The sequence below is a fragment of the Natrix helvetica genome, assembly GCF_964273705.1.
Source record: "Natrix helvetica genome assembly, chromosome: 6".
Classification (NCBI taxonomy): domain Eukaryota; kingdom Metazoa; phylum Chordata; class Lepidosauria; order Squamata; family Natricidae; genus Natrix; species Natrix helvetica.
Genome location: NC_138553.1, coordinates 38,385,063 through 38,399,322, shown reverse-complemented (window position 1 = coordinate 38,399,322; position 14,260 = coordinate 38,385,063). Strand labels below are relative to the sequence as shown.

At 34.1% G+C, this 14,260-nt stretch overlaps 1 protein-coding gene across 2 annotated transcripts; it reads right to left on the bottom strand.

Annotated features, from left to right (window-relative positions):
• Positions 1–1,772: 1,772 nt before the first annotated feature.
• Positions 1,773–14,018, bottom strand: LUM (lumican). 2 transcript variants are annotated; one of them, XM_081958849.1, is made up of 4 exons: positions 13,742–14,018; positions 10,057–10,135; positions 4,411–5,307; positions 1,773–2,247 (listed from the first exon to the last, which is right to left on the bottom strand). In XM_081958849.1, exons 3-4 carry the CDS (start codon positions 5,285–5,287, stop codon positions 2,093–2,095), a joined length of 1,032 nt encoding a protein of 343 aa, XP_081814975.1. In that variant the 5' UTR covers positions 5,288–5,307; positions 10,057–10,135; positions 13,742–14,018; the 3' UTR covers positions 1,773–2,092. The 2 variants fall into 2 exon arrangements, with proteins under 2 accessions (XP_081814975.1, XP_081814974.1); XM_081958848.1 differs by lacking the exon at positions 10,057–10,135 and having other exon boundaries at positions 13,742–14,016.
• Between the last annotated feature and the right edge of the window lie 242 nt (positions 14,019–14,260).

The following is a 14,260-nucleotide window of genomic DNA, read 5'->3' as shown; positions in this document are numbered from 1 at the left end:
TGATTTCAGTTTGCTTATTGGCTATAAACCTGGGTGCTCTTATACAAAGAGCTTTCAGATATTCTGTCTATAGAACATAACCCAGAAAAATTTACACTAAAATGGTATTTGAGACTTAATAACAAATGTAAAGTCAGAATAAAAAAGCAAGTTAATGAAAAAGGATTTGTGACATAATCCAGAGTGCAATATTTAGTGTATCAGTAGTTTTCAACCTTAGCAGCACATCTTGAAGTTGACAAATTCAGCTTAAGAACTTGGCGTAAGAACTTCAGCTGCATATACATACATACATACATACATACATACATACATACATACATACATACATACATACATACATACATAACCTCTCACTTTGCAAAGCTTTAGTGAGTCTGCTTTAAGAAATAAATTCCCATAGTTGCGCTTTACTGCTCATGCCTCAAGGGATGCAATAGGGAAAGCAATGAACATTTCATCTTCCACCTATTACCTGCATTCACAAGTACGGCTTACATTCAGAAGTTAGGGCAAAAAGAAGCAGCTGCAAGTATCTCCTCAACAGAGGACTGTTAGCTCATGACTTTCTTTGGTTGATGATTATGAGCAATGAAAAAACCTCAGGAAAGAAGACTTTTCAGAATTGCATGGCATATGGGAAAAATCTTGTGGCAAGGCTGAGATTAAAGTTTTCATAAAAGAATGCCAATACCATGTGTCCATCTAGTTTTCATAAAAGAATGCCAATACCTAGTGTCCATGTGTTATTTGTTATGAATGTTTTTCAACCTTAACTGGAGATGTCAACTCCAGTCAACTTTTTCAATTACTGTGCAATTGTTAAGTTAAGTGAATCTTGCTTCCCCATTGACTTTGCTTTAGTAGTTGCAAAAGGTGGGACAGTGCAACCATCATAGATATGACTCAGATGTTGAGCATCTGTATTTTAATCACATGACCAAGGGGTCACATGCGTGAAAAACAGTCATAAGTTCTAGAATGGTCATAAGTCACTTTTCCAGTGCCGTTGTTCAGTTCAGTTATACAATTTGTTAATGCAAATTGCATCAAAAATGTTCCCCCTGTAAAATCTTATTGATTTTAGGGATTCTTATGATGGTAATTTGCAAATTTCATTCTGTACTGTATGAGTATAGTCATTTTGCAGTACATAGTAGAATCCAAAGCCTGATATAACAATCATTAACAAAATTGTTTGAAGAATCTTTAAAGATTAGAATGCATAAAACAATTTATTTCATGTGAATGTAGCATTACATTCACCAAAGTATTTTTTAAAAAAACTTTAGTTTGCATCAATCTACATTTTTTAAAAAATGTAAATCTATTTTCACAATAATATACACTCAATATTTTTCATTTGCTGTTTTTATTTTCTAAAGTCATTTAATATAGCATGCAGAAATAAGAGTATAACAATAATAGTATTTTTACTGTAAAATAACCATTCCTTTAAAGTTTTAAACTGACCTCAATAGAACAAAATAAAATGCATTAATAAAATAAAAACTTTTAAATGATGCTGTTTTCTGAATTCTTCACATGAATATGCTGATTGTAATATTTTATTTTATTTTCCTTTATATATATAAAGAATGGATATAGTTATATTGAATTATTGTTTTATGTAATGTAATAAAACAGGAGAGTTTTTATTTCAAAGTGTGAACTACTGTACATATCTGGTCCAGCCCTAAGTACTAAATATACTATCTTGATGAGAAAATGCCTGATTTCTGCAAACCTGAGTAGAAGTTCACACCCACAAGGAGAGTGGTATGAGTTTATTGTGAGTATACACCAGTGCTTTTAAAAAAAATCTTTTCAAACTCAGGCTGTATATAGCTGTGTTAATAAAACAGTCTAAGAAATAAACATAAGAACATTTTTGTCCACAATCTATGGGATTTTCTAGCTTTATAAAAACAAAAATCTGCATCACAGGCATTCTAGCATATACACATAAAAAAAACCAGCCACGCAATAATGCTGTTTATTAACAAAACAAAAGATCTTATACCAGGTGACATTTTAGTACTAAAGTATTACTATGGTGTGTAAAGCATCATGAGAGAAAGTGTTGTACAACTCATTTCAAAGAAATTTCAGTGGCCACTCGGAGACAGTTGTACATTTCCTGTGGAAGATCAGCTCTTGTGATATTATTTCCATCCAGACGCAGATGAGATACTCTTGAATAGGCCAGTATCCCGACAACCTTACAAAAGCTGTGCACTGAAAATTCTGTAATGTAAATAACACAATATTAGAATATAACTTTCACAATCAGCCTAAGTCTTATTTCTAAATTTAACTAATGCCAGGAGTTCTAGCACATTTTAGGTTGCTCAGCTAATTACATTCTATTTCCTATAAGTTATATACATGTTATATTGCACCCAGATATCAGACATTATGCTTAAAGTCCTGATGTGAAAAATTAAAACACAAAAACATTATCTAAGTAAGAGCTTTTAGTTTTAAGCAATGGGATGAACAGATGCTTCCATACCAATTCAGCGTGATGGTATTGCTTACAAGCTTTATTTGTCTTTACTGTGCTTTAATATAGTGAAATGTGCCTATTATAGCTAGGATACATTTACTCTATAGTTGGTCTGTAGGTCATGTGATTTTTACACCCTTATACAGGATGTGGTGGCCTAGAGATTTAATGATGCTGAAATTGCTGGCCAAGAATGATCTACATTCCAGCGGTTTGAGCCCAGCTCCATGAGACAGAGTGAGCTCCATTGTTCAATCCCTAGCTTTTGCACATCCAGCATATTGAACAAATGCAATATTGTGAGTAGATAAATGGATACCACTTTTTTTGGGGGGGGCTAGCTGCGTTTGTATGTGCAAGAGATCAAAAGCAGGCACTGGGCCTGGCCAGATATGAGGCACATCAACACTAGGAGATGTGAGGCAAGACCAGCAGAGGAGCCTCGAAAAGCCAGCAACCAGAGAGCTGCTAGTTAATTAGTGTAAAGCTAGTTTGCAATGCACCAAGGGTAGACACACAAGCACCAAACAGAATGAACTAGCAAGCTAGGCTGTCAGGCTATTATATATTGTGTCTACCATTTGTAGATTTCCTTGACATTTTGTATGCCATATGCTAAGTAAGTAAGTGAGTGAGTGAGTGAGTGAGTGAGTGAGTGAGTGAATGAATGAATGAATGAATAAATAAATAAATAAATAAATAAATAAATAAATAATTTACACCCTTCTTTTTGTATGTCTCCAGGCAATGTTCTCATTCTTTAAATAAGCTATAATATTATGGTCACAAATATTTGTTACAAGATGTGCCAACAAAAAAAAATTATATATGAAATTGAGAAAAAAAATCTAGAATGTATTTATTTGTTTTAGTATTACAGAATAAAGTAGCAGTATCTATTGTCTTGCCTGGTTTCAGTTTTTGGAACGTTATTGTGATTTATTCTCAGATAAGTATGGAGAAGTAGTATTGATGTCCTTTTCACTGGTTCTACAACTGGTTTTTTTTTCTCATTTTCTTTTTATGCCACAGTTGCTTGATTGTGGAAATAGCCAATCATTAAATATGTGGCTTCCAGTTTCTGCTTCAGATTTTTCCCATTGAAATAATCCTGAAGGAGTTATATTAATGAGTTTTTAATGTGTTTGTTTAATCTCTTGCTGAGAGTAACAGAAAGTAGTATGGTTAATATCTATACTAGTTCCCTAATCTGTTTTCAAGTATTTTCAAATAAAGCTTTATTTTTATTACCATTTTAGGAATTCTCATATCCTGGTCACATCAAGATGCAGAGTAATCATAGATTTGTGAATGGTTATTACCAAGTTGTTATTATTTATTATTATTATTGTGAGAAGTATAGTGAAGTTGATTTTTTTCAATTGAAATTTTGCTATAATAAATGGCATTAAAACTAAAATAGTTATTAAAATTTGAGCAATGATGCTTGATGAATAAAATGCACTACATAGCAGATTATGGAAAATATATGAATTTGTTTGGTAGTAAAAGTAAATGATGGGTTTTTTTTAAAAAAACTGACCAAACTGTTTTGATGAGCCATCATAATTATGACTACCTTCATCAACATAATTTATTATGAGTCAAAATCGAGACATGGCTTGAAACTACTACTTCCAGAAGAGAAGGCCTTCACATCATGAAGTGAAAGCAGGATCTATGGACTTCTGCTGTTGCTAGCTAGAATATGTATGATTACCAATTATTCTTTAAAACAATTGCAAATTTGTATCATAATACCTATTATTTTAAAAAAGAGATGGAATGAACATAAAGACTGGGATACAATGGTTATATTAGGATTGAGCATTAAATAAGATAATCTCATTTAACTATTACCAACTTCTTTCTTCTCTTCTTTTAATGGAAATAATACTCACTGGAAATTTCGTTGACTTGGAGGTAGTAGTTTTCAAGGTGCTCATTGACTGTAGGAATGTTCTTTAGCTGATTATAGGAGAGATCCAGCTCCACAAGTGAAGAGATATTGAAAACATTGCTTGGTATTCCAGAATCTGTCAGCTTATTGTGAGAAAGACGTAAATACTGCAGCACTTTTAAACCTTGGAAATACTGATCAGGAACGCCACTAATCTGATTATGATCAAAATACAGCATCAATAAATTATTAGGCAGTCCTGTAGGCAGTTTAGTCAGTTTATTATTGCTCAAGTCCAGATACAAAAGTGATTTTAAGCCTTTAAAAACTCCAGAGAGTGTGCCTTCAGTCAGTTCATTGTGCTGTAAGTGAATGACAGTCAGATTCACTAGTCCCTCAAGTGTATTGGGAGTGATTTTGGAAATCTGGTTATGAGTGAGTTGCAGGTCATCCAGAGTGCTGGGAAGTGGCCCAACAGCTTCAGTTAAATTGTTGTGATTGATGTGCAGCTTTTTTAAATTCTTTAATTTGGCAAAGACTTTGCCTTTAATATTAGAATTTTTCAGTTGGTTATTGTCTAGGATTAGCCACTCCAGATCTGTCACATTCTCAAAAGCATTATCTTCTATGCCTTCAAGCAGATTATTGCGGAGATATAGGTATTTGATTCCTTTAGGTATAATGGGGAAACTCTTCAGTTTAAGATCATCACAATACATGGCTGAGGGGTAATGTATAGGACAATTACATTCTGGGGCACAGACCGATGATAGCTCTAACATTGAAAAAAAATAATAATCTGGGCTAGGCTCGTAATCATATTGACAGAAGATGCCGCTGATTAAAAAAAGGAAGAAAGGAAGAGAAGTCAGATACATCTTTGCAGCCAGGATTGTTTCTGTTAAAAGAGATAAAAAACATAGAGTTACCTCAATGTTGTTATAAGGAAGCATATTAGAAGAACAAAACAAAACAAAATATAACTTCTGTGTATCTATCTATCATCTATCTATCTATCTATCTATCTATCTATCTATATATTCAATCAAGCAGAAGAAGTGGGGTGGCAGTCAGGTGGACTCCTGCTGTACACGGCTGCTGGTGCTGCTACCACAAGACAGGTGTCAGGGTGTGGATGGCCTGGCTGCAGGGGCCCTGGGGTAAGCCAGTGCAGTGCACATGGGGCAGTTCACTACTCACCTTGTGGTGCAGCACCATGAGCAACCAGACAGAATGGGCAGCCAGCCAGCTGTGCAGGCTCTTAAGTAGGTCTTATTTTTGGGGGGGGGGTAAGAAGTATATTAGGTGCACATATAAAACATGCTAGGGCTTATTTTCAGGATAGGTCTTATTCTGGGGGAAATGGTATAACTTTTTGAAACTGTAGTATTTATTATGGTTATGTGCATAAGCTATTACTATAATGTTATATTAAGTATTTACAGCTTTCATCAATGGCTAAATAATACAAGTAGCATGTCAGCTCCAAGGCCTGAAGCTGCCATTTAGGGGAGAAGACTGGGCCAGCTGCCAAGACTCACCGTCCCACCTACACAAACTGAAGAAATTCATGCTAACAATCCATGATTAATTGCCAGGTGGTATCGCTCTGGGTCACAAGGTGATGGGTGTGCGCCTGCCGGGGTGTGGCTAAGTGTGGACTTCTAATATGACATGGCAATGGTTATTAAATATTTATATGGAAAATAAACTTTCTATAATGTTATTATGTACAGATGATAAGAATTTTATATGAAAGTATAGAGAAATTTAATATATTATTAGGTAACGGCAAAGATTCCCGTCATACATATGTGCTAGTCATTTCTGTCTGTAAGGAATGGTGCTCATTTCCGTTTCAAAGCCAAAAGGCCAACATTGTCCAAAGACATCTCTGTGGTCATGTGTCCAGCATGACTAGATGTCAAAGACGCATGGAACACTGTTATCTTCCCACCAAAGTGGTCCCTATTTTTCTACTTGCATTTTTTTGTGCTTTCAAACTGCTAGGTTGGCAGAAGCTGGGACAAGTAACGGGAGGTCACCCCGTTATGTGGCACTAGGGATTCGAACCACTAAATTGTCGACCTTTCAATCAACACGCTCAGCATCTTAGCCACTGAGCCACCATGTCCCTTATATATTATTAGCAATTTTAATTGCTAAAATGTTGAGTTAAAACTCCTACAGATTAAGGGAAATGGATCACTTGGGCCAACCATTATTTTCCAAATATTTATCTATGTGGGTAAAAATAGCTTTACTCATGGAGGGGGGGAAATGGAAGGTATACACAGTAGTTTACTTGGCAGTCTACCAAGTGGCTCCTCCATCAAAACATAATGGTTGTAAAATGCTGATTCATCATTTATTTTATGGTGAGCGTGTTCAATAAGTCCAGCATAATGACTAATTTCAGTTAAAAAAACAGAGAGGAATTTCATAAACAAATATTCATATGATGTAAATTTGCATCTGTAAAAATGGGTATAGGTCTGATCATCATATCTGGAAAGGGATATGATGCTGGAGATCAGATTATGATAGGATCCAATAGCTATTTTACAAGAAAAGACTGGAATGTTTGGTATTCTTTTGCTTCAAAAACAGGGCTTCTAAAGGGAAGTTTTATTGACTGAAATCATAGAAAAATAGAGTTCTATCTTTCTGCTTCTCAAAATGCTAGGACATCAACCAACATAGATGTTTAGAAGGATATTTAGAACAGGTAAAGAACACAATGGATATTTATCCTGAGATGTAGTGATGACCACCTAATCTATATAGATAAACTTTTCAATTGGAAACTGCCAGAAATCATACAATTTGGATGGTATTTAAATTAAATAAAGAAAGGGGAATCAATACATTTATGATCAAGTCTATGAAGGACTACTTTTCTTTAAACTTGATGCTATCTGTGGCTTGGAGACTTCCCAGATCTGAGTTGAAGAGAACAATGGTGGGAAAGCAATTTGTCTCCATCATTGGCCTGTGAGAAACAAATGCTGAACTTGACCCAAGAAATTTATTCTTATATTCTTCCATTTTTTGAATATGTAACTAACTGAATAAATTAATTTGTAAATAAATTCATCTGGGATCAGATTCACCAGATTCATATCCCACTTCTCTGGGAAGCATTCTTATGCTACCCTTTGAATGAATCCATCATTTGATTTTAGACAAAAGCCCTATTTTAAGAAAGTCATTTGATTTTAAGAAAATCATTTGATTTTAGACAAAAGCCCTATTTTAAGAAAGGGGGAAAACCACAGTTGGTGGTTTTATAAATTCTGACTGGTGGCTCCCAGTATTATCTTCCCTTAAAACTCTGAGTAAAACTCAGATGCCAAAGGAAGGAAACTGGCCTGGAGATCTATATGTGAAATGTATTAAATGACTATGAACATAACAACATAATCCGTGCCATAATGGATCAACATCTCTGGCCCATCTAGTCCAGCATGCACTAGTTCTCAGAATAGCTAACTATCTGTAGAAAGAAGCAGATTTCTCTCCCAGCATACCATAAGACCATCATAAAGGCTAACAGCCATTGATCTTCATTATTACTACCAGTATATATTGGTCCAAATGTCTTGCCAGACAATCTGGTAGCTATACCACATATTATAGGAGTGAATTTCAAAACTGTTTGTCTGAAACAGTATAGAGTTTCCTGCCTAGGCAGGGGGTTGGACTAGAAGACCTCCAAGGTCCCTTCCAACTCTACTATTGTATTGTATTAACTTAATTATCTGCATTGTAGAAAAAATGTTTCCTGTTTCTTCCAGTATTTACTTTAATTAGATAACCTCTCATTTGAGTATTTTGGGAGGTTTAGCCATTTTATTAATGGCATGCAATTTTGTATACCTCAATCATATCCCATTTTGTTGGCCTCCTCTAAACCTTCTCTAGTTCCACTATCTCCTTTTTGAGGCATGGCTAGCAAACCTGCACACAATATTCTAGAATGGAATCACACCATGGCCTTTCTTACAGTGGATAAACACTACATTGACATTTTTTGGAATTTTGGTATTTACTTCAAGATCTCATTCCACATCAATCTGCTGACTCTGATACCATTCATGTTATTCTAGATAAGATGCTAGCCAAGGTCTTGGGTTTAGAACTGATTTGTTAATGTTTCATAATGGATTTTGTTTCAGTATTTGTCAGAATAGTATTCTGTTCAATTTATATGAAACATTTTATTTTGGCTTCCATGAGTGTAAGCTACCGGTACCTTAGACTCAGTAACCAAAATCAATCTATAGTTAAACTGGCAGAAGCAACTATACATTACTCTTTTTTCAATTAATTATGTTGCTATACGTTAGATGAGTTATCTTTGGAAATCTGTTTCAATTCTTATTTTAAAATGAGTTAGACATGGATGCATATTTAGTCTTCTTCCCTTTAACTTCTATATTAATTCCAATATTCATGTTTTGTATAGCATCAGGTTTCTCCATACATTGTTGGCAAATAAACCCATTTTCAAATTAGGTATGAAGGTAAAAGGCAGGGATTCTTAGTATAGGTCTACAAATAGATTTCAGGAGGTCTATGAACTTGGATGAGAAAAACAATTACAAATTTATTTTCACTAACTTCTAACTGAAATTTAGCTTGTCATGTTATTGATTTAATGGGTTAATAAAGAAGCCCATGTTTCTATATTATATCATTATTTTTAATATATTAATAATTACATTTGAATATAATTGGGTTTATTTATAGTGCAATCTATATATCTATTTTATTTAATTTTATTAAATATATTTAATAAATAAATTTTTCTCAAAAAGCTCTCAAAAGGTCTCACAAGAAGGTTAAGAATGCCTGGTCCCAGGCAATGAAGGCAAAGAAAAAATGGCCCTCCACTATTGCACACTAAACGCTACTTCATATATCGGAGGCAACTTTGAGGCAACTTGGAGGTTTCTTACTGAAACCCAAGTCCTGATCCATATAAACCTTTGAAGGCGGCAACCAGCATTTAGAATTGTACCTGAAAGTCAACTATTAACAAGGCTACTCTCAAAATACTGATGTTACATGGCAACCTAATTATAACCGTAACTACTCAAACTGCTGCACTGTGAATCAGCAATAAATTCTAAGTGGACCTCATGACCAGCTCCATGTGAAAGATGAATGACTATTAGTTTCCCAATCTAGTAATGGTCATAATTGGCACAAAAGATAAAACCATGTAAGGGCCTGTCTGGCCATAGCAGTGATCTGCCAATAAGTAGAAATAATTTCAAAATGTTCAACATGGATAGGTGGTGAGAAGAATGATCACAGCCACAACCAAAGATGGAATAACACTGGCATTGGATGGCTTATCAGATACAATTACTCTTACCTTGATGATAAGTTCTAAGTCTGCTTTTAGAATCTAAGAGCCTTAAGAAAGAGCCCCACCTGCATTTCCAATCTGTCCTGAAGTTGATATATTAAAATCATTCACATACTGATGAACCCTAGCTCTGTACTGATAGATGATCTCCTACAGTGGCTTCATGTAGATCAGGGCTGTCAAACCAGAGGCCCACAGCCTGGATGTGTCATGTGCTGGCCCCGTCCCCTCCTGGTTTAGCAAAGAAGAAGAAAAGTCCCGATACATTACGTGATGCTGCCGTGAAGCTGCGAGTTTGACACCCCTGATATAGATGTTAAATAGTGTTTGTTGATAACTTTACTTCTTCCTGGGCAAAAAAGACCAAGAAACCAGTGGGTTTTCACCCAAAAACTTTATGATATGGAGGCTTGAGAAAGCCAGGTCAGAAATAAATCAACAAGTTTTGGGGCTAGCAGAGATTTGGAGTGACAATTTTTCACTTTACTTAATTATTTCACCAATGATTTTTCCACCTCACCTAGTCAAATGCTTATTGACTAGACTTAACCTTTTTGCATTTATGATTCCAAAAGGGCGATTTTGTAATAAATTTCATACCAAATTGCCTGTATCTTTGTTGGAGTAGAAAATAAATTCTTCTTGCTAGCAAATCTGTCTATCAGAATATGTAAAAGGATTGCCATTTTTTTGCTGGATTGCAAGGGTTCTCAGTTTAATATTGGTAATATTTCACAGTTGCTTTAATATGATTTATCCATTTTATTAAATGCATGGGTTTTTATTGTGCTACTTTCATATTTTCATTTTATTTATGGTACATTACTATTTTGTTCTATGTGATTAGTAAAACATATATTTCTTCTCATCTACCTACCTACCTACCTACCTACCTACCTACCTACCTACCTATCTATCATCTATCTATCTATCTATCTATCTATCTATCTATCTATCTATCTATCTAATTGGTAAGATGCTGTGGTATCTTAACTACAGAAGGGTGAGGAAAGAGATAAAGAGGATGGATTGTATATGAATTTTCAGAAGTAGTAAATTGTGTCATTCCACTTCAATCTTAATGCTGCAAAATGCTTAATGTTTATGCAGAAGCTATTCTGGCCCTGAATCTAATTAGCTCAGCTTCAGAAGAGCTGTTGGAAACCAAAAACATGATGAAAATATAAGGACGTGCTGCAGATCATGGACCACAGAAACCAGGTAAGTAGAAAGAGCCAAAACCTAAGGACAGATAAAGGGGCAAACAGCATCAGTAAAAAATATTATTGGTATAACAAGTCTAATAATGGCTTACTTTGTTATATTTCTGTTTTACTGTGAAGTTCCTAAGATATATGCCTATAGATAAAGCCTATATTGTCAGTATCATAAAAACTGTTGCATTTCCTTATATTGTGTGGTTTGGGAAAACCCACATATATATATGATTTGAATTTGATTTTATGGGGTTTTATATATTTTTGGGTTGTGTATGCCACCCAGAGTCTATTACAGATAGGTTGTTATAACAAATGTAAATAAATAACCACAAGGAAGTTTTTGCCCTTCTTCGTTTTCATGTAAAATTAGGCAATTTGCACTTCTTAATTGTTATTATGGATGATTTGATGCTTTTTTTCTCAATGAAGACTATGTATGGAATAATAAATTTAATACTTTAACAAAAAACTAGATAATTATATGAAAGAGACATGACTGGATATTTACAATTTTGATATAGATTAGGACAAGGGCCATATTCAATAGTATGCCAATAGACTTTCTCTCATGAAATGGATATCCTCTTGCTGTTTACTTGTCTGTTATGTTCTCTGAACATACTCAGTCTAGTTTTATTCCAGCATCTTCCAAAAATTTGGAGTAGGTTTGGCCAACACACAAATAATACAGTGGGAGGGGTAGATACAGTTCACTCAGTTCAGTTGCCAGGATAAAAGCCATATAGTTCTTTCATCCTCAGCTTAAAAATAATTAGTCACTCTATTAAATAGTACAAGATGTGTTGGCTTCAGAGTGCATAAGAACCACCAACCCCATGAAATTATTCCACTGAAGATGTTTGTGGTATGAGGTTTAGTATTAGAAAACAGCTGAGTTATAATGAAATTTGCCTCTTTGAAGTAAAGTTATCACAGCTGGATTTGAATGCATAGGTATACTACAATATAATCTGGTATCACTTGATTTCTTTGCCAATTATATCTTCATGGAACGACATCTTGGATTTATAAGAAACAAGTTCCTACATTAGTATCCCAAAAAACTATTTTCCCCAATTCTTTTTTTTGAATGAAAAGGGAGGGTAAAAATTAGTGAACTAAAAGAAAATACCATTTTGTCTAACACACTATTTTTCCACTAGAGAAGAATTACAAAATATCGTAGCTAGTAACAATGTCAGTTGTAAAAAAAAAAAAAAAAAATGTGGGGAGGGAGTTGAAGTAACATGGTACATTACAGCTGAATATAAAATAACTGAAGTTTTAGTTCTGATCAGTAAATTATTATGCATTTTGGCATATATTTATGGAATATTTTAATTTGTCTAATAAATGTTTGCACATGTCAGGTAACTCTGTGGCTTGCAAATTTATATATTAAATATATATATAGTGTGAAATTAATATTGTTTTATGTTGTTGTTGGAGATACTGGAAAGATTGGTTACAGTTTAGGTCTCATTGTACAGATTTCAATTGTAAATGTCTTTCTATAAGAACATAGTATTAACTGTAAATCAGTAGCCTTAGTTGTTGTTACAGTACACTGATGAACTGAGTTGGTTGATCAGAGATACTTTACAATCTTCCCTTTAACAGTTTAGCAACATTTCCTGTTTCTATTTAAAAGAAATATAATAAAATAAGGCCTTGTTTAGAATCACACACTTTGGTATTGGAAATATTTCTCATATATTTCTGATATATTTGTACTACTTTATACTTTTTGTATCTGTTTGACTTACTGCATTAAAGACTGGTAAGCCACTCTATATTAATGAAGTATATTAATATTTAGTTAAACATTTCAAAATATTATTAAGTAGTTTTACAATTTTTCAGATTTAAATATTTGCGTCAAGATACTAATATAGTAATATTTATCCAACAAAAGTGCAGTATTACATTTGTTAATCGTGAATAATCTATGAACATTTAAAAAAAATTAAGGATAATCCTTTTCATGCAAGGTTATAATTTCTGAAATTTGTGAGACCCTTCTCTGCTCTGTGTACATTTCATAAACTTGTTTGTGAAAATTTTGTCTAGTTCCTAAAAGATCAGCAGGAACCAGAAGTTAGCAGAGTATATAGATACTTCTCTAGTACAAATATCTAGTACAAATCTTTATTTCTCTAGTACAAATATACAAATATTTCTGTGAACATCTGCTAAAAATTTGCATGCAAGGGTTACAATTGTCATTTGGCACCTTCCCTCATATGGAAAAATCTTTTTCACTAGCAGTTAGAAAGAGGGAATCTTATTCTGTACACTTTTCAAAGTTTCACACTAAAACTGACACTGTAGTTCCATAAAAGTTTGATTAACATTGATAGTCAAATAACCTTTAATAGTTATGATGTTCTTCAATAACATGGACTATTGTTTTATCAATGCGATTTTCAGAGTAATCCACCTATTTGATATTATAAGAGTTCTTGCTAATAAATGGAAATATTTATTAGATAGATTTTTTGTTCCTCCCTATGGTATGGAATAGCTCTTCTGGAAGTTTTTGAGTTTGAGTTTTATTAAATTTTGCAAAGAAATGCAACAGTAACCCACAAAACATGAAGAGCATTTTACTCAGAAAACAAATTCACAACAGTAGTTGTGTCCAATCTGCAAACTGACAAAGGTGAGTTGTATTTTCAGTGCTGCTTTGTTCAGTTGCTTGATTCTAAGTGTTTAAAACATGCAAGAGAACTTACCTTTCTGACTTGAAACTGCTTGCTTTAATTCCCACAGCAGATTCAGTAAGGGAGTGGATTGAACAATATATGCTATAAACAGTGTCAGATGGTAACTGGCTGCCAGATCCTCTGTGATTCAAGGGTTTAGGGGGGGAAAAATCCTAGTCACGCTGTTGTCTGAAGCTGCTATGTCATCATGGTATTCTGGCATGGGATATGTAAAACTGCTGCTGTCTCTAATCAAATGCAGGTGGAGGCTGAAAAGGCTAAAAGACAACCCATCTGTTCTCTCTGTGCAATGAGAGATAACCTCTTTTGCAACCTAAGAAAAGTTCAAGCTCTGCTATAGCACAAACAACAGACTTCTAAAGGGAGACATTATTCTAAACAATGTCCAGATTGCAAACAGACGTTTCATTTCCCCAACTCACTTCGTAACCTTTAGCAAGATCTAACAAATAACCCTCAAGCGTCAGTTCAACCATAAGTTTTCAACGAAGTGACTCATTCACTTTTTCATTCTTTTCTTCCCACTAA